The sequence below is a fragment of the Lepidochelys kempii genome, chromosome 3 (genome assembly GCF_965140265.1).
Source record: "Lepidochelys kempii isolate rLepKem1 chromosome 3, rLepKem1.hap2, whole genome shotgun sequence".
NCBI classification, from domain to species: Eukaryota; Metazoa; Chordata; order Testudines; family Cheloniidae; genus Lepidochelys; species Lepidochelys kempii.
In genome coordinates, this window is record NC_133258.1 from 77,551,118 (window position 1) to 77,576,819 (window position 25,702).

A 25,702-nucleotide genomic window follows, 5' to 3' on the forward strand; every position below is an offset into this window, starting at 1 on the left:
ACTGCTTTTTTTGGTTTTTCGTTTGTTTGTTTTTGAATATTTATTTCCATGGACTATCAAAGAAATAGATCCATAAACCATGCTTCAATTTTATAGTTCTTTTCCTCTATGAATTTAGCAGAATCTAGGAACTTCAGACACATATGTGTGACACACATGTACCAGAATCAACAATAGTTGCTTTTTTCAAAATGACATTTTGGTAGGCATTAGTGCATAACATTTGATATTGCGTGGGGAACAATGCAGAAAAAGAACAACTTTTCCCTTTGGAAAAGTATTTAATATTTTTCACAAAAACAAGAACATATTTGCAAGAGTTAGCGTTCTTTGACGTGATTGCCCATGTGTATCCAGATAGCAATCTGGTATTGAAATTCTCATAATACATAGGCCAACTATGAATCAACCATTCATATCCATCTCTTTTTAAGTCACCAAATAAGTTATAACTGCATTTAATAGCTATAACAAAGGATCTGTCATCTATTGAGTCCATAATCTTTCTCTTTAAAAGTCTGTAGTGTCTCAGTAAAAATCTCAATACCATATTCAGGAAAACATCAACCAGTGAGTGAAAAGACATGCACTGGAAGCATCAAATAAGAAGTCATGATGCAACGATGTGTTTAGTAAGCAGGCAACATCAAACAGATAACTCAAATATATTTTAAATAGTCACACAACCTAAATGCTTAAAACCACAGTTCTGAATGAATGGCTACCTAATGGACTACAGTAGTTTCAAAGGCACTATATAGTGATATTTACAAGTGAGATTTCCAGATCAAGTCATTTTTTTTGAAGAAGAAGAAACTCCCAAAATTATTTATGTTCACATAATCTTCATTTGGGGTCTGGTCCTGTGCTCCCTGATGCCAGTGAGAACACTCCCACTGATTTCCAGGGGTGCAAGATCAGGGCATTAGAGCCTAGTTCTCCCATCTTTTCCATACTGATGGCAAAGATATGTGAACTGTGTAAAACTGGGCCAAAACACACAGGAGTAGAGAGGAGGTCTATATGGCATTTGTCTTTCTCCAAGATATTGATAGAGCCATACATGAGAGTTGCACATCTTGGGTGCTACAAAATTTGGGGGATGGGACATCGTCATCTCTAGGAGGGACAGAGTGGGGGAAAATCATGGGGTTTCAGACAGAAACCTCTCAAATTAATGCTCATCAGAACAATATTAACTTTGAATCCACATCCTCTATCCTTCTTGAAAAAAAGATGGAACAGAGTCATTAACCTGGCCAATTGAAAGACAGATATCCTGGATGAATGAGCCAAATCTGGTGGATTTACATCAGAATTCCCCAATGGATCATCAAGGTTCATATGAATCCAAAGTGTTATCCCCTCTGCATGGCTGCTAATTTCCAATAATATTAAGATTGTGGCACAGACCACAAACAGCAAGTATACTTTTAGTTAAGATTGATACTCCATCCTTACCTTATACCATTTTGCCTTTTGCACCACACATGCTACAATAACTTAATGAAGGAACCAAGTTATGGATGAAGGATCAGTCCTATATTTGATGCTTTTTTTCAGTTTGCCTCGCATCCCTACTGTGACACAACAGTAAGTTTGGACACAAACACAAAATGTGCCTAGTTCTAGTTATTTATAATAATTTCCCATAAATACATATAATATGAATTGCGGCCAGTTAGTACACACATTAATCAATATTTAAATGCCACTTTAATATTGATTAATATCTTTACAACACTTTCCTTTAATGCTGGAGGAGGATACATGATAGAGGAAACTCATACATTTTTTTGCTGACACCCCTAGCCCCCAGGAAACTGTGGGATATAGTGCTGGACATGACGTTACCTTGGGTACATGACAGTCAGCACCTAACCAGGCTCTGTTTCACAGGCCTAGGTGGCGTTCTGTTTAAGTCCTTTGGTAAGATATGAACTTGTGGTAATTGGGGCAACTGTGGCAAACGTTTCCACTGTTCTTTTCTTCCCAATCTTGTTTGACTCTACTAGTGTTGATTTTTAATTAAAAAATAAATACGTTGAAGATGGTGGGCTTATTAGGAAATATTGTAGTGTTATGGTGTCTAAGTGTCTGACTGACAGGGCCTAGGAGCGACTACATCAGAAAGGTACTTTTCTACTTTTTTCCTTGCAGAGTTGTAGGCAGAGTCTGGCACTGGAGTTGGCTATCATGCCCAAGTCTGTCACATTGTTTTGTTTGAAACAGCAAGGGTAAGATGAACTGCAGGGTAAGATGGACTGTTTTGGATCAAATAGTCCAGTCATGGTACCACTTCTTTTCTTTTTCTTTTTTGTTGCATTGACGTTGAAAGTTTGGCACAACCTACATTTATCTGAAGATGTGTTACCTTGCTGGACCAGTTCCTTAATTAATCTAATATAAACAACATAATTTATCAGGAATAAAATAGTCCATCTTGGCTTCATTCCATTTTACCCAAGTAGTAATAAAAATCTGTTAATTGACTAAAAAACCCCTAATACTTTATTTCAATGATATATCAATACTGCTAAACTATTTCTTTAAAAAATACATATATACTTCTCAAAGTTTTTTATATGTTTTGTTTATGGCAAAACTTGAAATTGTTTACCTTATGATTATTAGCTATAATTTAATGGGAAAAAAATCCATACATGCCAGTTTACAAATATATTTCTGATGCAAATTAAGTAAACTGAATTCCATTTTTCCCTGTTCATAATAATTAAGCACAAGAGGAGCTCATGTGCTACAAATTGTCTCATTAGGCTCTAAATTGGCATTAATAATTATGCAAATTACCATACAATGTGTGGCACCCTGTCCATTCTTTAGTGCCATGAGCAGGCAACTCCAGCATTGCATTATAATCTATCTTTATCTACTTTATGCATAACAGTCTAATATTGTCATTGCTGCTCTATCAAGTTAAATGTGTGGCACAGCCACCCATGTTTATCTGAAATTGTGGGCTAATTATAGAGATGGGAGATGTTTTCTTTTATATGAGAAATTGCTATACGAGACTTTATTACAACAGAAGTGGCAGAAGTCAAGGTTCTTATGGTTATGGGGAGTTGAAATTCTCGGATTTGTATCTGCTTTTTTCAGCAACAACATATTTTTCTTTCATCAAAAAAGTTTTTTATGAACTGCTTAATTAATCTTTAAGTACTTTGAAGAATAAGCACAGTAGATGGGCTACAGTAAGTATTATTATTAATTTAGAGGCTCAAGCCTGCTGCGAGTTTTTTTTTAGTATAAAGCTTCTTTTGACAATCCAGTTCCAATTACTGCTTTTGCTTTTTTGTTTTCCATTGTCATGAAACCAAAACAAAAAATTAAAAATAGGGTTGTACATTATCTCAGACCAAAACTGCACTTTGAGTCTCCCATTACTATACTTTGTTTCCCACAGTCCCCAAATCTGTCTTGTAAGTGTAATCAGTCCCAATTTTCCATTTCAGTTGTGTTTGTTTGTACAAGCAATATGTAAGCCTGTAGCTTAAAGATTTTTTGTGCAGTGATTCTGTTCTCAACACTGTGACAAAAAAGTGTTGAATGCTTGCGGATTGTTTTCTGTGCATTGGTTTCACCTTTCTCCCCTGATTTCCATTAGGTTCTGAGCTTATGCCCAAAGCCCTCTCCACCAGGATAGTGGGAGGCATTTGGTGGTTTTTCACGCTTATCATCATTTCCTCGTACACTGCTAACCTAGCCGCCTTTCTGACAGTGGAGCGCATGGAATCTCCCATTGATTCAGCTGATGATTTAGCCAAGCAGACAAAGATAGAGTATGGTGCAGTTGAAGATGGAGCAACCATGACTTTCTTCAAGGTAGGCCCTTTATGTTCTGATTGGAAAAAATGCTGAAACATGATTCTGCAAGTAAAAAAACCTTCAATTAAGCTTGCTGAGTGGAGATATGGCATGTGAGATGATTCCCACTGCAATCAAACCCATTTTTGTGGGTTTGCAAGACAGCAAAAGAAACATCTTGTTCGTACATACAATTTCTCATGAAAGTAAAAAAGGCAGTTTCCTTTTCTTGAAATTTTCTCCTGAAAATAAAAAAAAGCAGGGCTTTGGGTCTGCTGCTTAGATCTTTCTGATGATTTTTCCTCAGCATGCTGAGTGTACTCTAATGGAGTAAGTCAAGAATAGTGAGATGAGGCGAATCGCTCAGGTGAATCTCGCATTGCTAGATCTGAGTGTGAGTTTTGCTTGAATAGGGATTGCAGGATCAGGTCAATAATTTTATCGTAGTTAATTACATATCTATCTATCTTCAGATATCTAGATGCTGATACTGCAGTCATCAATATCACAGCTGGGCTGGGCAAATCTTATGGACACTGCATTTCTAAGAACCTTTCAAACTGAATCTTGACTAGCTCAGATTCATATAACGTCTCCCTGCCCTCTGTCCTATGACTAGGGTGATTCAACAGACAATATAATGTGCTAATTTTTAGCTAAATTGAAACCTGATTAGAGATAGAGGAAATGCCACTTCCCCAGCTCCGTCAGTTATCTAGGTTGGCACAAATTAGCATTAAGTACATATCCTGGGCCAGATCAGATTGGCCCTTCAGATTTGATAGCGCAAGAGGTTCCTATGGCTCCCCAGTGCAGGGGCATACTCCAGGCCTGGCAAATGCATTATGCTCTGGAGTTCCTTAGTGAGCATAAGTATCACTTAAGAGCCATTACATGCCACTATAACACAGAAGAGCCCTGAGGCTTTTGTGTTACACTGGGACTGATGGAGTGGCCAGAGATCTGGGCAGTGCCAAGGGTGAGTTAAAGGCACTTTTACATCCCTTTACTCAGCTGCATAGAGTAAAAGTTTCACCATTTATTTAGCTGAAAGAGCTCAGAAATCATTATCTAATCTTATGGTAGTGATACATATATAAGTAAGTACAGTAAAAGCTTTTGGATCTGGCATGTTGGGGAAACGGGGGGTGCCGGTAAGTGAAAAATTCCCGTTAACTAAGATGTAGGGAGTTTGGGTGTGTGTGTGTGTGCGGGGCTGAGGATTGAGGCACACAAGGGAGTGTGGGGCGCAGGCTCTGGGAGGGAGTTTGAGTCCAGGAGGGGACTCAGGGCAGTGGGTTGGGGTGCAGGAGGGGTTTCAGGTGCTGGATCCAGCACCTTGGGTGGCTCCCCGCAAGCGGTGAACTGTCCCTGCTGCTCCTAGGTGGAGGCATGGCGAGGTGGCTCTGCGTGCTGCCAGTGCCCCACCCCAAGTGCTGGCTCCGCAGCTCCCATTGGCCGGGAACCATGGCCAATGGGAGCTGCGGGGATGGCGCCTGCAGGCGGAGGAAGCACGCATGCCAGATAAAAAAGCTTTTACTGTACATACTTTCTGTATTCTCACTTTCAACTTTCACCTGGAAAATAAGAATTGATTAAATTTCAGTGACTGAGGACTTTGTAAGCCTGTTGCCTCAGAGGATGTGTTCGGAAGGTTCAGAATAGCTTCCACAGAATATTTGTTTTCAAAAGGAGCTGAGGAAATTGATGGAAGTAACTAATCCATTAGAGCTGCTTTTATGACAGGAAATATGTGTAGCAATCCAATAAAACAACATTCAGAAAAAGTTTAAAAACTGAGATTTTTTTAAAGTATCAAAATGATTAAAGTCCCAGGACATAAAGAGATGACACAAGGTATTTATTGCATTACCAGAAAACACTACCAGATGTCAATGTCTTTTTAGTCTGGTAGAAAACTTTGATCTTATACTCCTTCAGATCGGAAGGCTGGACTCTAAAATATTAGAAGGCAGTTTTTACTTAGCAGTGTCTTTGACTCCAGTTGCCAGCATTGTTTTTCTCTCTGTCCTTAACTTTTTTCTTTATTTAAAAAAATTCTACATGACACTTTCCTTTCTTCTCCAGACACTATTTCTCCTCCTTCGTGTTTTTTCTGTCTCCTCCTATCTCTTCTCTGCATATTTTCTCCCATATATATTGATCTTATTGTTTCCCATTCTATTCACACTTACCTTTCTCATCTTCTCTTTTGCATCTGTGGGTTGTTCGTCTGTTTGAATATGTATCCTGTTTTGTTTCTGATCATTCTCACGTTCCTTCCTTTATTTCCTTGTTTCTGCCTCTATGTTGCCTCCAAGAACAGAAGAACATTTACAGTCAGCAGAGCAATGACTGCATCTCTTGCATGGAAATGTTTTCCCTTCAGTGGCATATAAAAGTTTGAAATGTACTAGACTTGACTGCACACAACAGAAACATAGCATCAAAAAACACAATTCTGTAGTGCTTCTAGTACATTGTTATTGAATTCTACCACTTCAGCAAGGATGAACAAAGAAAGTGAGGTCAGAGCACAGGACTCAGTTGTTAAATTTAGGGTAAAATTCTGCTCTCAATTACACTGGTGTAAATACATTTATTGGAGTCAATGTGGATTTACAACATTGTATCTAAAGTGGTGCTTAATTTGTACCAGGGCTTACTAACCTCAAGGTGTGATGGATTCTCTTCCCCTTTCAACTTTAAGTCAAGACTGAATATATTTTGAAAAGATAAGATATAGGTGAAACAGGCTATGGGTTTGATGCAGAGATGACTATGTGAGGATCTTTGGCCTGTATTATGCAGGAGGTCACACTAGATCTGACATTAAATTCTATGAAAATATGGTTTCAGCAGAAATGCACAAATATGAGTGAAGGTATAATTTGATTCAGTGCATGTGTGTTTCTCTCTCATTATAGCAAGATAAAGCTGCTGACTATATTGAGCACAACTGTGGCATTATGTGTTAGCATGAAATAAAAGTTCCAGATGGTTTCTTAATGTTAAATGAAACTATGAAATCCCGGTAATAGCTATTAGCTCCAATCACAGTGAGGCACAGTAGCAGCCCTGAGATTGACAGTAATTTCAGCATAAATTATTGATATAAAAGCTCACGGAAATCTTCCTTTTAATATCTTTGGAACCCAGCCAATTTTTGGGGAGCTAACGTAGAATAACATTATGTCTAGAAGAGCCTAAACCAGGACTACACACACACACATTGGTTGGAGGATTTAAACTTACTAGAGAGAAGATACAAAAGATGAGAGTGTTGGGATGGGTAGATTTCACCAACTAAGCCCAAGGGAACATGCTCATGTGAGCCCAGCTTCCTGAAATCTGCTGCTGGAGGGAAGAGGAAGGGTGCTAGGATTTATATCAGCATGAAGTCGTCAGAGCCTATATAGGCCCTCCATATTATCCTTTGTCTAGTAGTTATCTGATAAATCTGAAGGTATGTCTCCCTCAAGCATCTGGAAAGGAAGAAGGAATTTTCTGTGTCTTCCCTCACTTGGAGCCACTTTGCTGCTCTGAGGAGGCTAAGACATTTTATCTCCAAAGTCTTCTAACTGCTGCTAGTTTGGTGAATCTCCACTATTGCTGCTCTCCCAGCCTTTGCTTTTTAGATTTTCTTCTCTATGAATAATGCCAGTGACTAACTCTGTTGGTGCTCAGAGGTTTCCCAAGCAGTAGGAGCCTGAAAATGATATGATCCTTTATGTGTAGTGTATATATACACTTTATAGTTTCATTGCTACCTGTGGTTTCTGAGAAACAGCTGTGAAACTGACCCAAGTTGGATTAATTTCACTATGCTGCTGCTTTGCATAACTCTGTCATCAGACTCAGTAAAGAAAACACCAGAGCACATCAGTTTTCATGTGGTCCACAGGGTGGGAGATTTCTTTTTGCATCCATAATGTTGGATTTAAAAAAAAATAATGAAAGCCAAAATTCTTCAGAAATCCACCAACTAGGGTAAGCATTCACAGAGCTTGTGTGTGTGTGAGAGAGAGCGCGCGCGCGCGAGAGAGAGAACATGTAATTGTGCAGCATAGTGGATGAGGGATACTAGACAGACTCAGAAGACCTAGATTCTGTTCCTGGCTCTGCCACTGGGTTTCTCTGTGACTTAGGGCAAGTGATTTCACATCTGTGTGCCCACATTTTCTGTCTTGTAGACTATACATTGTTAAAGGCAGGGACTTTCTCTTGCTCTGTTTGTACAGCTGTTTGTACAACCCAATGGGACCCATCGGTTCAGCACTTTCAGGCTATGCTGCAATACAAATAACAAGAAACAAGAGGTTTTTTATTCAGTCTGTCTTCCTCTATCTAACTGTAATAAGTTAATATCAGTACTTCCATCCCAGGAATTTTAGAATTTTCAGCTCTTTAGGAGGTAGATCTATGTGATAGTCCAATTTTACTGAGAGTGAAACTGAGAAACTGAATGATTACATGTCTTGTACAAGATCACACAGCAAATTAGTGGCAGACTGGGAATGAACCCGAGTCCTGACTTCCAGTCCTGTGCATTAGCTAGAAGATCATCCTTCTCCAATTTGCCTCTGCATAGGGCATGTCTACACTGCAATTAGACACCCATGGCTGGCCTGTGCCAGCTGACTCAGACTCGTGGGGTTCTAGAACCTGGGCTCCAGCCCGAACCCGGAAATCTACACTGAAATTAAACAACCCTCTTTCCATAATGATCCACTCCCCCTCTTCACTTCCCCTCTTAACTCATTTATCTCCCTGAATTTCTTCTTAATCCTTTTTGTTCTATATCCCTTCCTCATGGTTGTTTCTTGGGGGTGGAATGTGCTGCTGCTCAGGACCAGAAATCAGGAGTTCTGGGTACCTCCTTCTTTCTAATTCCTCCTGGACTGGGCTGCACTCACAGTTACAGAGGGACCAAAGGAGCAGTGAAAAGCAGGAGGGAGGGGAAGTTTTGGCTGCTCAGAAGGCCAGAAAAAGAAGCTAAAGGAAAAATCTTGCTCGTTGCCTGCAGCCTGGCTTAGAGTGACATTTCAGTTGGCATGATTTGAGCGAGTGACAGAAGGGGCAAATGTGTAAAAGTCATTCCAGATGAGTGACACATGTATGTAATCAATATTGGTGCCTGAATGGTTCAGTGGTTTTTTCCAAACACTGTTCTCCTTTTACTGAATAATTTCAATATTGTTTGATATAACTGAGAAGTGGAAAAGAGCTTTTGGTTATCTGGTTATTCTCACCTGATAGTGTGCAATTGTTCTTTAAGGAATATTTTCTAATCTTTTGTTTGTTTATCATGCCATCTCTACTTAATGTGGCTTCCTCCTTTTCCATTGGAAGGTTAGCCCTGGTATAAAATATTTAATGGTTGAGAAATTTTCATGATACTCAAACTACCTTTTCCTGTTCTTAATTTCCACTTTGTACAGTGGGCACACTTAAAAAATTTCTTCCTAGCTCTGGAGAGCATAGCAGTTCTGGCAGCATTCCCTTTTATCTGTATAGGGAATATCAATGGAACTGGTAAGTAGTGCTGGTCAAAAATTTTCCATCAAAACTGATTTTTGTCAGAAAATTGGATTTTTGACTAAATGAAATTTTTCACAAAAAATGTCTGCTTTCCATGTAAAGTTTTGACAGGTCAATGAAATACTAAAACCCCAATGCTTTTGGGCTGAAAATCAAAACATTTCAATTTAAACTGGTGCCATAGTGCCCGTTAGAAATTGTCGTTTAGGTGCCTTAGGCTCCAAGTCTCTGTGGGTTGGACATCTTTGATAATGCACCATTTGGTGTCATCTTGTTAAGGTGCTTCATAGCAGCCCTGATTGTGATGCATCATGGGAAATGTGGTCTGGCCAGAGAGCCTGACCAATACAGAAAGGTGGCAGTGCAAGGCATCTGAACTACAATTCCCATGAGACACCACAGCACCACTTCGAAAAAAAATATTTCAATTGTCAGTAGAAATATTTTGCCAAAAAGCTGAAATTTTCCATGGGGAAAATACTATTTTCTTACCATCTCTACTGGTAAGAGCTCTAAAAGTGGAATGTACTTTAAGTGCACACTCTATTATTAGCTGTACACTCTCATACCAACACAAACAATTATTATTTTCCTTGGCTTTATAGATAGTTGGTTTATAATAATGAGGAAACATGCTTTAGTTAGGGAGGATTTATCCATGCCTGTTCAGATTTTCATATAGTTTGATTCTCCTAAGCCACTTTTTCCATCTTTATTTGAATTGTTTTTGTGATTTGGGAGCAATTTTTCATTCCCATTTAGCTGACATTTCATACTGTGCTGCAATTAGCAGGTGCAAAATTTATTTAACATTTAACTGTTACCCTTTAACTGGAAGCCCAAATAAGGCAATCAACAATTTATATAAAAGTTCAGTCTCAGGTATTTTAAAAACAACAAACATTTTACATATTTTTTTTCAATTGGTCCAAATCTTTGGACTTTGATCTTTGCACATTCCTTCCAAACAGCAAGAAAGAGAATTTCACTACTTTGCCTCCAACAGACTTCCCTAACATTGTTGTCTGTTTACTAATTCTTTTCAATAACAGTATGTGGCTGCTGTAATCTGTATATGGGCCAGTCTAAATTCTGTTCCTGTCTTTTCATGTGGTGTCTATACCAGTATGGAGCAGGGGAAATGCCTCTAGGCAAAGCTGCTCAACTCTGAGAAATTGCCTCTGTTCTAGAATCAGAATAATTCTCATCTTGATGCACTATTAAGGTCTGCAGGGATTTCTATAGAGCAGAGTTCTGGCAACAACTGATTCCATAACATCCCCCAAAAGCCATGCCAGTGCAGTCATGCATGCCTGATCCTGAAGACTCACTGCAATCTGCTACTCCTCTGACAGCTTGCTTGTAGGCCCAATGTATGAAGCTGTGGCTACAGTTCCAGATTCAAAGAATTATTATTTCTTGCAGTCCTGCTTATTTGAAAAAAAACAAAACAAAAAAAAATCCAATCCCAGATTGAGGATATTATTACCATGGAATAAAATCAATAGATCACATAACGCCAGTTCTTCCATGCTGGCGGAGAATAAAGAGAAGGACAATGACATTTATACATACACCATTCACAGATACAGTGGGTGGTAATTGGACTCTCATTGGCTAATGGATCAAATGTCCTGTCTCCAAATACAACACTTAACCTGATATTATACATAGCAGTAATGTATTTAAATGTGATCTCCATGAAATACACATCACTTTCCAGCAGAGACAGGATTAATCACTTACAATAATTACAATAATAAATAAATATTTATCACATAAACAGTTGAATAGATTCACTACTAGCTATTTTTAAGAGGATGTGGTGGGGAGGAACCCAAAACAAATAAAAAGTTGACATTTGGAAAAATCTCCTTTGTATTGGGTTCATCTGAATCAATATTTTCACAGCTTAAGTACCATCTGTTTCCTCCTTATCCTGAAATGTTCATGGGGGAAGGAATTATAGGTCGATCTTCACAGAGAACTCTCATTTTAGCAAAACAGACTAGTCCAAAGTCTAACCTGACTAATAGTCATGGATGTCTCCCACCATCAAAGAACAATAGAATTGTAATCAGCATAGAATGAAAATAGCAATTCTTAGATATTAGTGTCAATTTCCAAACTTTCTGTTCATACTAATAGGGACTCATTCTCCAAGTACATTATTCTAGAGTGTTTATAAGGAAACATCTGCACCACAAATTTCAGCAGGTAGACATGGTAGCAGGGACCCTGGTACAGTACAGGACACAGGACCCTGGTACAGTACATGTTCAGAGTCTCATGGGCTTGTACTGGGGTCGCTAGCCCATGCTATCACATCCTCACTACTATATCCTCGTTTTCCACACTTACCTGTACCAGCTACATTAAAGATAGTATGGGTGTGCATTACACACTGATGCACCCCAAAGCTGCAATCCCAAAACACAAGGAAATTGAGGCAAGACATGCAATTAGGTGGTCAATTGAAACACGTATTAACCACGAACCAGTTATGTCAGCAGCAGTTTGAACAAAACAGCAATCCAAATAGCAGGTATTTTCAGCAGCAGCCCCTGAGTGACTGCACACACCCAGTGCTATGAACACACACACAAAGAAACAGGAACGGGAACACTTGTGTCCTGGGAGCAGGAACAGGGAGCAGGAAGGCAACACACACACATCAGTTATCATAGTACACCTACCCATGCTAGTCCTCAACCTTCATTTGTGGTGTAACATACCCTGTGTGATGGTGGTCTTCCTAAGGGTATGGGACACCATAAAACAACATGACCGGACTGTAACCATCTGTTTTAATTTACTTTAATTGCTGCATACAAAAGCTAAAAAAAAAACCCAAACCCAAAGTATGTCATCCATCATTTAAGTTGTTGACTATCATTAGATAGACTTGGAAGTACAGAGACTAACAAATCAAATTGTGATCTCTCCAGAGAAAGACTGATGACAAATTAGGGCTAAACAAGGTGACAATCAGCTTTTCTCTGGATCTTGTAGTCAAAAGTCCTTGCCCTAGATGTTGTTTCTTTGCTAGCTAGCTCACGAAGGAAGTGCAATCATAATGTGATACTCATGAGCTCATGACAGCTGTTGGCAGATCTTGGAAAGGTAAGGAAAAAAACCTTTCTGTCTTGTTGAGGGGAAGAAGTAGGTATAGATGCTCCTGAGAAGAAGCAAAGTAGGAGCTTTGTTAAACTCTGGTTTGAGTCAGCTACAGTTTAATCTTTACCTGCTCCTGTAAACTGGCACAGAACACACCTGTCAGTAGATTGTCTTAAGGAAGTGGGTACAAGTGCCTGGATACTGTGTATGTGTTTGGGAAGTGGAAGGTGGGGAGTTGAATCATGCTGTAATTGCTGATACTTCAGCAGTGCAAACTGGTCTCCAAGGATGGGATAGCTTTCTAGTGTAGACTTTTGTGTTACCCGATAGGTCTTAGTGCCATTCTGTTACCTCGCCCCCTCCATCCCCCTCACCTGCAATGTTTCCTCAAGGTGTGCTAGTTGGCTGGGCCACTTGTAGGAGGAAAACTGGACTGTACGTTCTGATAAGAACCTATGAGCAAGAGAGTTTACTCATCACCATGTCCTCACTCAGCTTAACCTCCCAATTGCCATGCAACATTAATTCTGTACATTTAATCTGAGACCTCCCCAAACACCTTTTTTTCTCTTTGGAAGTGTTCTGGTGCTCTTTAACCACTGGGGAAGAGGGCAAAAATATTGTCCACACTGTCCCCATTCTTCTTTCCTTTTCAGCTTTTTTCCCTTACTCTCTGTCCTCTAACAATGAGTGAGGGAAGAAAGGGAATAGGACTAGAACCACAGAGAATGTTTTAACTCCAAAAAGGAACAGATATAAAGGTGTAATTGTGTAATGGGTACTTTCGAAGTTGAGGGGTTATTTGGGAAATTGGGAATGTATGTATTGGGAACATGACCTGCTCTCAAAATGGGGGATAAAAGACTGAGTTTTGCATTGTTTTTTCAAAGCAAAGAGATCAGTCTCTGGGTAACCAACCCAAAGATTGCAAATTTGATCTATGTCTCAGTCTGGCTCTGACTCAGGAACCGTACTCCAGAATGAACTGTTTCTTGGCTCAACCAGTCTGCTGCATGGTGTGATCCTGCTGTATGAGCAGCCCTCAGAGTCAGATCCTGCCCATTGAAGCCACCTGAGAGCCTCTATTCATTAGCAGGGATGAACTTTTGGTTCTGCCTTGTCAGTTTATATATGATACTGCTGAGGTGTTGTCCAACTGCATTAGCATTGCTTTGTGTGTAAGAAATGTTTTCAGTGCCAGAATTGCTCTGCTCACCATCTTGAATCCTGTAACACTGGTACATTTCCCTCTGCTTTTACTCATTGGTCTGAACAAAATGCTTGTCGAGATATGTTACCTATCCTTTTGAAGATTCATTTATGGTGATAATCACACAAGCTGGCTCTGACATGGATAGCCTTTTTATCAGATTTCAGTATTTATCCATTAATTCAAATAGTATTTTGCTGTATTTTTGGTGCTTAACTTGGACCATACTGATTTGAGAAAATTTTGTCCTGAGTCCTATCATCTGAACACATGCATGAAGCCATACTCAGATATTTATCTGTACGAGGATATCAGACCAAACAGGTGCAAGTTTTTTTCTTTTGCTTTTGTACAAATACACATGGTCCTTTTTCTATTCTTTCCCGAGCAGGGAGTCAAACGTTATAGCACCTAAGTGATGAAATTCAGGAAGGAATTTAGTGATTTCTTTTATACTTGCTAGCAGCTACTGGGTATTGATTTGTTTTGATTTTTTTTTTTGAGGTGATTTCCCAAATATCATTGTCAACCAGTTCAGAGCAGGTATTAAGTAAATTTTGTTGTTGTTTTCTTAAGGTTGTAACTTTTTGTGGTCACGGGGAGAGTGAAAGATTTTGTGCAGCACATATTAGCATAAGTGATGTTGGCTTTCTGATATGGGAATATGAATCATGCAAATCAATACATGCGAAGTAATCCCCTTGATCAACTACTGTGATATACAACCAACCATCTTGAAATGCTTGCATTTGATTAATTCATTCAATCATTTGAGGACTGAACTTGCCTGACCCTTCAGGGTCTATAAAACATAGAAAATACAGCTGCGGATTTGACATTAGAATTATGGTTTTGATGTCTAACAGATCATCTCTGATAAAGTAGAGAGTTTCTCTTTTTTAGGTGTAGGAGACATTTATGTTCCTTACCTTAAAGAGAATCTTCCAAAGCTTTGAGAAATATCAGTATGAAATGACTGAAAGAAGCCTCTTGTCCTGTGTAATCTGTGCACATTTTCTGACACAGAAAGACAGCCTCGTCCCTGAAGGAACTTTTTGTGAGAGGAGAACAGCATCAAACGTTTCCAATGATTTGATGGGATGGTCATATAGCTCTCTCTCTGCCTTATCTGGCAAAGAAGCTCCAAGACTAGCTCCTGTTGTACATGGACTTTTAACTAACTCTGCCCGGAGAGTTATTCCCCCCAACCTCCACGGTTGAACTGCTGAAGCTTTACTCTTGGCTGTAGGGAAGCAACAATTTTGTTTGTTAATTTATTTTATGGTAATATCTAGCTGTTCTCAAGCAGCTTGTGTTCCTTGATAGCTAGAGGCACTAAACTTAGTTTATTATAGATGCAAAAACTCATGTCTAGTATTTTAGTCAGAAAACCTGTGTTGCTATGAAATTATAAGAGACACTTGACGTAATGGAAATTGCATGTGCAGCTGCATCACACAAAGCATCTCTAAACATTAAGAAATAATTTAGATTTTGAACTTTTCAGAATTAAAAAGGCTTAAAATTTCCTGATCTTTTCATTTATCAGCTCCGTCTTTACTTAGCTCCTGAAATCAGCTCACAATGGCTTTGGAGACACGAGGATTGAATGGACTTTGTGAAGATACACTTTGAGGTGTCCTACCCCTTGAGCAGAGTTGTGTCAATTTCCTTATCATACTAATCTAATATTTCTTAATTTGAATTTATTTTCTAGGTTATCAGTTCAATTTCTAAATGCCTTACTTTACCATTATTGCTATTTTCAGTTAGTATTATGCCTGTTCATCCTTATCTTTATCCCTTCAATTTTCCATCCACTGGAACTTCAGGTTTTCAAACTTAATATTGATTCCTGCCATTGTTGTCTGAATCATGTTAGGCTTTTATCACTCTGCCCTGAAGTTCCTGTTAAATCTGACATCACTTGAAAAGTTAAAGCTATACCATCTATCAATGTAAAACCAACAATACACTGACCTTGACTTATAGCTCATGAGAGCAAAAATATGATTTATTTTTGAGATGCTAATGGTACATTTATCTTTGCTGGGACTGGTGAGAGGTTCAAAGTATTAAGAGTCCGACTATTTCTTTAGTTCTAGGTTTATAATTGGAGTGACATCTAATTCATCTTATACAATACACCCTCACTGTCAGAATACAACCTTTTGTTCGTTATAGCCAAGGGTTCATTATAGTGAAAGGACAATCAAAATGAACCATAAAATGCTGGAGTAAGTTAATGAAGTCACCTTGAATAAAGGTGTTAGCTAAATTAACTAATTATTATTATTAATCATATTAAAAACTATGGCTACAAGTTGGTCAGGGAGGGAGATTTTAGGTGACCTCTGTGTTTTCAGCTGCAGGTAGAGTGGTTCTGGCTGTCGGTCCCCACAGCAGCCAGGTTCCGGGCTCCCAGCTGATCACCCCCACAGCATTTGGGCTCCTGGCTATTAGCCTGCACAGCAGCAGGGCTCCCGGCTGTCAGCCCCCAAAGTTGCACCACCACTGGGGCTTCAGCTTCAACCCAGGTTGTGGCCCACTCCTTAAGTTTTTGCTCTTGGACTCAACCCTGAATAGAAATTGTACAAACATGTGCAACACCCCTTCCCTTTTTTTTTAAACAGTACTGAACTGTAGTTGGAATCCAGGAATTGGGTTTATTAAGGGCGGAGGTTTGTAATAATGAAGGATGTTATAGCGAAGGTGTACTGTATTACTAAAATTACATTTTAATAACAAAATAATACTACTTAGCTTTTCATCAGTAGATCTCAAAGTACTTTACAAAGCACACCTTTGTAATGCTTTACAAAGCATTATCTCCATTTTATAGATGGGGAAACTGAGGCAAAATAGGCAAATTGATTTGCCCCAGGGAACCCAGTAGGCTAGTGGCAGAACTGGGATTAGAATCTAAGTTTCTTGAGTCCGACTGCAGTGTTCTATCCACTAGGCCACAATGCCTCCCAGCTGAGAAAAGCAAGACAGCAGCCACTGTTCAGTAAAAACAGTTTAGAATGCTTAAAATGTGTTTTTAGCCAGTTTAATGATATTATTGAAATTCTTTGTTTTTCTGGTGTTCTGGTCTACTGTATATGAAGACTACAAATTATTCAAATATTTTAATGGGAATGTAGGGGTCATAACTACAGCTAGTCAAAAATTTTCCATCATAATGATTTTCTGACAGAAATTGCAGTTTCTGCAAAATTAAAATTTTCCTTGACAACATTTCAATTTCCCAAATATGTTTTGATTTTCTGTCTGGGAAATTGAAATGAAATATTTTGTTTCAGGTGAGTTTGACCCCAATTAGTCTATTTCAGATTATTGAACTCACCCAAAATATCTTGCTTCAAATCAATCCAACATTGAATTGTATTTCTCAGCTGTGGACTATTGCCTCATGGGAGTTGTTGTTTGAGTCTCTATTCTCTCTTATATACTGGGTTCTGTGGCCAGAATACATATCCCATGATGCAACACAGACTTCCTTCTGATGTACCAGAGTGGTGCATCATTGGAGTCACATGGCTGAAAGTGCATCATGTGCGATACAGAGATGTAGGCTAGCCACAGAGCCTCTCCTATTGGGAGAATTGAGGCAGCAATCAAACTGAACTCTGACTCCCATGAGGCAAAGCAATACAATAGGGTAATGAACTTTAGTGTTGAACTGACTTGAAACTAAGAGTCAGTCAGTTCAACAAACTGAAATGAAACATCAGGATGTGAAAATGTTGAAACAAATGTTTCCTCATTTCCCAATCAAAATTGATCTGTCTCTGTCTGATTCAGGAACATGCTCCAGGATGAACTGTCTCTTGACGCAACCAGTCTGCTCTGCAGTGTGATCCTGCTGTATGAGTAGCCTTCAGAGTCAGATCCTTCAGAAATTTCCCTTCCGTGAAAAATTTAAATATTTCAACATTTCATTCAATTCAGGATGAAAAAAAAATGTTGAAATATTGGGATTTCCCATGAGTTAGAAATTGAATTTGTTCTGATTTAGTCAAATTATATTACAATAACTTTTCAAGTCTGTACCCTATGCAAATCCTTTTATTTTAAAGTTCTTCTTTTGACTTTTAAGGCTCTGAGGGTATATTTGGCTGAACTCCCTGTGCAGTATATTCCTAACCTGTCACAGTCGACTCAAGCAGCTCAATATTTAGTCAGTCTTCTGTAATGTATTAAAACAGCGGGAGCCAAACCTTTTACCAGCCATGGCTCTTGCTACTGTTCTTGTAATTTTAAATAAAAAATAGTAGTTAAAAGTAGAATAAGGATCTAAATTCACCATGGCATTCACAGGTTCTGTTAGGCGAAGCATCCACAAGTTTGAATGTTTATCTGAGCTAACCAGACTTCTTGGGTTTGCAAGTTTGAACCTTATCCTGAAAACACTTAACACATATGAATAATCTTACTTGTGAATAGTCCTGCTGAAGTGTGTGTTTGGCGGATCAGGCCTCTGAGCTAGAAATTTCATAAGAACAGGTTACACATAGAGAGAGAGACATGGGGGATAAGGGCAAGGGGGACAGGACTTGGAGTTCATATGCACATAAAAACAAGAGAGGGGGGAAACAATAACAACCACATTTAGCAAACATTTCAATTTTGGATAGAACTGAAATTTTGTGTTGTGTGCATGTGTCATATTTTAACAAGACAAGTTTGGTCATTTCTATCAAGAACCATTATTATTAACTAGGGCTGTAGAGCGATTAAAAAATCTTAATTGTGTGATTAATCGCGCTGTTAAACAATAATAGAATACCATTTATTTAAATATTTTGGGATGTTTTCTACATTTTCAGATATATTTATTTCAGTTACACAGAATATGAAATGTACAGTGCTCACTTTATATTTATTTTTATTACAAATAATTGCACTGTAAAAAAACAAAATAAATAGTATTTTTCAATACGCCTAATACAAGTACTGTAGTGCAATCTCTTTATCATGAAGGTTGAACTTATAAATGTAGAATTATATACGAAAATAACTGCATTCAAAAATAAAACAATGTAAAACTTTAGAGGGTACAAGTCCATTTAGTCCTACTTCAGCCAATCGCTCAGACAAACAAGTTTGGTTACAATTAGCAGGAGACAATGCTGCCCACTTCTTGTTTGCAATGTCACCTGAAAGTGAGAACAGGAACACTGTTGTAGCCGGCATCGCAAGATATTTATGTGCCAGGTGCACTAAAGATTCATAATTCCCTTCATGCTTCAACCACCATTCTAGGGGACATGTGTCCATGCTGATCACAGGTTCTGCTTGATAACCATCCAAAGCAGTGCAGACCAATGCATGATTATTTTCATCATCGGATGCATCAGCAACTGGCTGAACAAGAAGTAGGACTGAGTGGACTTGTAGGCTCTAAAACAGCAGTTCTCAGCGACCCCAAAGTGGGTTGCAACTCTATTTTAATGGGGTCACCAGGGCTGGCATTAGACTTGCTGGGGCCTGGGGCTTTGACTTTGCCCCCCTTTCTTCCCCCCCCCTTGGGGTGGCAGGGCTTGGGCTTTGGCACTCTTGTCTGGGGTGGCAAGGCTCAGGCAGGCTCAGGCTTTGTCCCCGTCCTGGTCATGTAGTAATTTTTGTTGTCAGAAGCGGGTTGCGGTGCAATGAAGTTTGAGAACCGCTGCTCTAAAGCTTTACATTGTTTTGTTTCTGAGTGCAGTTATGTAACAAACAAACAAAAATCTACATTTGTAAATTACACTTTCACAATAAAAATTGCACTACTGTACTTCTATGAGCTGAATTGAAAAATACTATTTCTTTTATCATTTTTACAGTGCAAATAGTTGTAATCAAAAATAATATAAAGTGAGCACTGTACACTTTATATTCTATGTTGTAATAGAAATCAATATATTTGAAAATGTAGAAAAAATCCAAAAATACTTAATACATTTCAGTTGGTATTCTGTTGTTTTACAGTGCGATTAATTGCTTTTAATTTTTTTGAGTTAATCACGTGAATTACTTGTGATTAATTGACAGTCCTATTATTAACCAGAAAACCAGTAACTGTGAAAGCATTGTATTGAAAAACTAAACACAGAAGAACTAAAAGCAAGCATACATCCATGATTTTGCTCTGCCCATGTGATCCCATCTGCTTGATCATATTAAGAACTTGAATACATTTATCTTCCACCAGCAGGGTAGATGTAGCTATGTCACTTGCTGCATAGCTTCTTCTTCCTTTTTTTTTTTTTTTTTACTTTTTATCAGTTCAATTAATTTTTTTTATGAGATTAAATTAGGGTGACAGGTGTAGGTTTTTGATGTATACACTACTAATGTAACACAGTTTGCATATTTTTTTGAAAGCATGTAATGTAGTAAGCTTGATATTTTTAGGTGCCAGATCCTGTAAATTGAAGGATATAGTCCAGCAAATTGGTCAAACGAATTATTAAAAGCAGGGTAGGAATTAATCAAGAGAAGCTGAAAAATCTAAAGATGTGTACAGCCTAGCACTTTTAAATACCCCCTCCCCCCTTTCCAGCTATGAATAGAGCATTTTGTTTTCCAAAACTGCTATGTCGTTTAAGTTGCAACTATTCAATCATTGTGACATTTAGCATCAGTGATTTCATTTGCTAGGAAAAGGACCATTATTTAAAACTGATCCTCTGGGTTAAAGACAGCAACAACAAATATAAGCAAATGAATGAATTTCATAATAGTTTGTACACCCATTTTTTAAAATTGTACTTGGGAAGCTTTAAAGCAAAACAAAACATTACTATTATTATATTTTCTTATCAAGTATAATTGGAAATTAGTTTGGACTGTACTGTGAAAAGAAACATACAAAAAAAGGGAGAAATACATAGCAGCAGGAGAGAGCCAAATATATATATATTAAACATTTATATTTTCACTATAGGAAAATCAAATCCTCCTCAAATATGTATAATCAATTTCTATTCACTCTTTGTATATTTTCAGTACAATTAAAAATGGGTGAACTGACTTGGGAAAACTAAGAACCCACTCTGAAAAATACCTTAATAACTGCTCATATCTAGAACCTTTTGGAAGGTGCTGAACTACATTCTCTCTTTCGTTATTTTCCATTTTCACAAACCTTTTACATTCCAGATTACAGGCTGAGACTGAAGAGAAAATAGCTGAAATCCTGGGAGAGACTGTTTTTGAGTTACTCTGGGCTGTGGCCTGGCAGTTGGAAGTATTATTTTTTTTGTAATTAATCATTGAAAGACTGATGTAAAATATATGGTGGAGTAGTACCTGAATAGTAGATCAGTTCCAAATACATAATATGCCCCTGCCCTGTTACAATTTAAGGGCATTGATTCTGATTTCACTTACAAAGATTTAATGCTGGTGTAACTTTACTCACTTTAATGGATTGAATTAGCCTTGATTTACAATGTCAGGAATACCAGAATTAGGCTCTAAAAAAGCACAACTGAAAGCAAACTGTACAAGCCAAGCATGATTATTTGTAGAATGAAATGTGACTGTTTGAGTTTGTAGTACCTGAAATCTCATAAAAATAGTCCATTCTTTCTGTTTTTTAAGCCAGATTTTATGAATTCAGCAGGTTTGACTAAGATTAAAATGTTTATCCAAGCAGAACCAAAATGCCAGACCAAACAAAATATCAGTGAAGTTCACCAGTTCTGAACTAAACCATTCCATAATTGTCCTTCATTTTAGTGCAACAAAATATGTACTTCCTTAAGCTTTGTCATGTTCGTGCATATCACAACATTGTAGAAGATTTGCCATGACTATTTACTTCATTTTTATTCTCCTGCCACAATACTTTTCTTTGTAAAGAGTACGTTAGAATAATCTAATGAAATATATAATGAGTTTAGTTCTTGAGAGATGTACCACCTTTATTTTTTTATAACTAAAGAATTCTGGTTTGACTTCTGTATTATTTAATGAAAAAAAACCCTGAATGCTGGGATATAACAGTTCACTATTATGCATTTAAGAGAGATTTATAATAAGTTTATTGATGAATCACATTGTTTGAGTAATAAGTAATTTTTAGGATCATTTCTAAAGAGAACTGGATCAGCTCTTTGCATTTTGTTATGGATATTATACATAAGATATGGAATAATGATTTATTTGAGTAACAAATTCAAAACCAAATCTACATTCAATATTTGCATAATTTCACATAGGCAGGGGTTTAGCACAAAAGGAACAAACACTCTTTCCCTCCAGCATACACACTTTATTATACATAAGATGACAACATGTTCATCTCCATAATTTGCAATAGAGACTTTCTCATGAAGCTATAGGAAACAAACTGCTATTTTACTACACTCCCTTTTGTGAAAAAGTAACGGTGCCATTGAATAGAATTGCTTCATCAGGCACTCTAGTTTTCATCATGTCAAGTTGCAACAATCAATGGGGAAACAGCAGATGTGAAGGTTAGCTGGCATCAAAGAATATGAGTGGAAGACTTTCCTATGGGAAAGAAAGTGCTTCATTACACTTTATCTATACTAAGAACATTGGTTCTATCAAGCTGTCAGAAAATTAGAATATGATGGGTTTTATTACCCAGCTCTGCCAGAGTGAATTCAATAGTTAAAAAGTTAGAGATAACTCTCCATTTTGGGAATTACAATAAGTGATTAGGACTTTAGTATTTTTAAACTAGAATGCTGCAACTTCTTTTGTCTCTGATTAGAGCAGATGCAGTAGAATGTCTGGGGTACAGAAGTCTGATCTCTGAGTGATCATTACATCCTCAATATGTGTAAATGTCACTTTGGTGGTATTTTGAGGACTGAAACAGTACCATTGCCTGAAATGAATTTAGAAGCACAGTGGCATCACCCCTCCAGAGCATTAAATGTTTAAAGACTTCTGTTTCTCAAATATCATTACTTTGTGTTTTGTTTTTAATATACTGTTTGGCATTGTTTGTCCAGTTAGGAATTGCAGCTGCAGAACTGTGAGTCTCAGTACCATGAATCAAGAGGGCACTCTTTAGAGAGATTGTCCCATAGGGAGTGAGAAAATGTAAGTCAGTTAATAGAGTGATGTTGAGCTGGCACATCAAGTCACTGGCTAATGGATAATAGTTGTCAGTGTGGGAGTTTACAGCCACTGATAGCGTCAGGCTGCCTTTCTGAGGATGCTACAAAAGGGGAACAAGATGCGCTCTAAAAGATAGAAAATAGGGAGGAAAATATTTATTGACATTGGCCATTTGGTTCCTTTTACATACTGGAGAGTTCTGCTTTGTTTTCAAGAAAGTAACCTCAAGGTTTCCACAGTTTTCTGCTTGAACAGGGTTATTTAGATTAAAAATAAACCTTAAATCATCGCGGTTCCGTTTTTGTCTAAATACATTTAACTATCTGTTTCCACTAAAACAGTGGAATTCTATTCAAGAATTATTTCTCCAAATGCATATTTTAAATAAAAAACATTGAATCATAGATACATAAGGCTGTAAGGGACCTTGAAGTCATAAGGTCCAGCTCCCTGCTCTGTGGCAGGAAGAAGTAAACTTAGACCATCCCTGACAGGCAGGTGTTTGTTCAACCTGTTTTTAGAAACCTCCAGTGATGGGGATTCCACAACCACCTATTCCAGAGCTTAACTAGCCTTACAGTTACAAAGTTTTTTTCCTAATATCTAACCTAAATCTCCCTTGCTTCAGATGAAGCCCGTTACTTTTTGTCCTACCTTCAGTATCATGGAGAAAAATCGATCCTCTTCCACTTAAAAACAGCCCTTAATATATTTGAAGACTGTTATCAGGTCCTCTTTTGGTCTTCTTTTCTCAAGACTACATATGCCCAGTTTTATTAACCTTTCCTCATAGGCCAGGTTTTCTAAACCTTTTGTCATTTTTGTTCCTCTCCAATTTGTGCACATCTTTCCTAAAGTGTGGTGCCTAGAACTGGACACAGTATTCCAAATGAGGCCTACCAGTGCCAAGTAGAGAGGGACAGTAACCTCCTGTGTCTTACGTACAACACTCCTGTTAGCTCTTTTTTTTTTTTTTTTTGGGGGGGGGGGGTTTGCAGATGCATCACATTGTTAATTCATATTCAGTTTGTGATCCACTATACCCCCCATCCTTTTCAGCAGTACTACCAACTAGCCAATTATTCTCCATTTTGTAGTTGTGCACTTGTTTTTATTGAATTACATCCTATTGAATTCAGACCAATTATCCAATTTGTCAATGTTATTTTGAATTCCAGTAATATCTTCCAAAGTGTTTGCAATCCCTCCCAGTTTCGTGTCATCTACAAATTTTATAAGCATGCTCCCCACTCCATTATCCAAGTACTTAATGAAAATGCTGAATAGTACCAAACCCAGGACGGACCGCTGCACTACCACACTGTCCTCCCAGTTTGAAAGCAAACCATTGATAACTACTTTTTTGAGGACAGTCTATGCACACACCTTATATTAAATTAATCTAAAGCACACTTCCATATTTTGCTTATGAGAATGTCAACCTGTCAAGATATATCACCTCTACTCCTTCTCCACATCTTCTAGGCCAGTTACCCTGTCAGAGAAGGATTTGTTCGAAGCTCATTCCCTAGTCTGCTCTATTAATTGCTAGAGCAAATTATATTTGTCAGCACTGTGGAAGAGGAATCAGTATTAATCATCTAAAAGCACTTTTTTCACACAAGTACAGTGCATCTGCAAAGATATATTGTCCCTGGCCCTTTAGATCTGTCCACTAATTACTAGATGAATGCACTAAAGCTTGCATTTAATCAAAGATTACATTGACATTTTAGATACTTATTTGTCCCTACAGAGTAGTAGCATTTTTGGAGATGTATTCTTTTGGTGAAGATGGGAATCTGATTTTTTTTTAAGCATTTTGATCTGCTGAATTGTTTGTAAATTCTCCCTTACCACTCCCCATTCCGTAAACAACAGATACAATTGAGGGCTTTGATATTATGAGGAAATGACCTCTGTGAATGCCTCATGCTATCCGTTAAGCTTGTTCTTTCATCTTATCATAATGTGTAATGATGTTTACAAGTATGCTATCTCTGCCTTCAGTGCTTACAGTTGCATTTGGAGAGAAGACACAACTGTTTTCCCTTTGGCATTTAAGCAAAGCTGAGGCGTCTTGTCATGCACCAGTCTAAGACCATATAGTCTTATCACGTCAATAGACATAGCCATAAGCACTGTGAAAATCTGATAAATCATCCCTTCTCTTTTATAACCTTTGTTGTTTTTATAAAACATAGCATCAAAGTAAACCCAAATGAGGTAGCAATAAACTTTAAAGCTGTGTCTAATGCTGTGGTGTCATTTACAACATGAATTTTATTTGATCGGTTTAAAAAACATACTAAACCCTGCATTAGGAATGGCACAAACAACCTTATTTAATTACATTGGAAAAGTTAAATGTCAAGTGTTTGAAGTGGTGAGAGACTGAAAGCACTGCAGGCTGAACTCCTCAACCTCTGTTGTCTAACGTGGACGGACATAACACAATCTATTGGCTTTTCCTCACTGCTGTGCCAGAGTACTCCAGTGTTGATACAACTGATAACTCCACAGCCTTCATCTCCAGACAGACAGCCAAAGTGAATGCATGCACTGCTAGAAGTAGAGTCTAGTGTTTTTAAACGAAGGTCAGAGACCAAATATATCTTGCTGGACTACTCTGGCAGCTGCTTAACTGGCCTAATAGGTGTTACTTTAATTAGAGTTACATTTCAAATGTGTATCAAATCTGTGCAAATTCTTAGTCCTCTTCTAAAATCAGCTTTATAAAAAAGATACAATAGTGTAGTTTTCAGAGGGGGGAAATATACTACTACATTTTCTGTCTGTTCATGAACAATGCCCCCTGATAGCATTAGCATATTGCAAGTCACTGTTTTTTTTTTTTTAAGCCAAACAAACCAAGTGCAGTTCATTGAAGAGATTTGATTATCACAACTGGTAGGTGTCTCG

General features: G+C 37.9%; 1 protein-coding gene across 5 annotated transcripts in view; it reads left to right on the top strand.

Annotated features, from left to right (window-relative positions):
* GRIK2 (glutamate ionotropic receptor kainate type subunit 2) overlaps positions 1 to 25,702 on the top strand; it is a 611,480-nt gene that overhangs the window by 481,153 nt on the left and 104,625 nt on the right. For all 5 annotated transcript variants that reach the window (XM_073336875.1, XM_073336874.1, XM_073336872.1 and 2 more), the window contains one exon: positions 3,629 to 3,846. In XM_073336875.1, the coding sequence (XP_073192976.1) occupies positions 3,629 to 3,846 (218 nt within the window). The remainder of the gene's footprint in view (positions 1 to 3,628; positions 3,847 to 25,702) is intronic.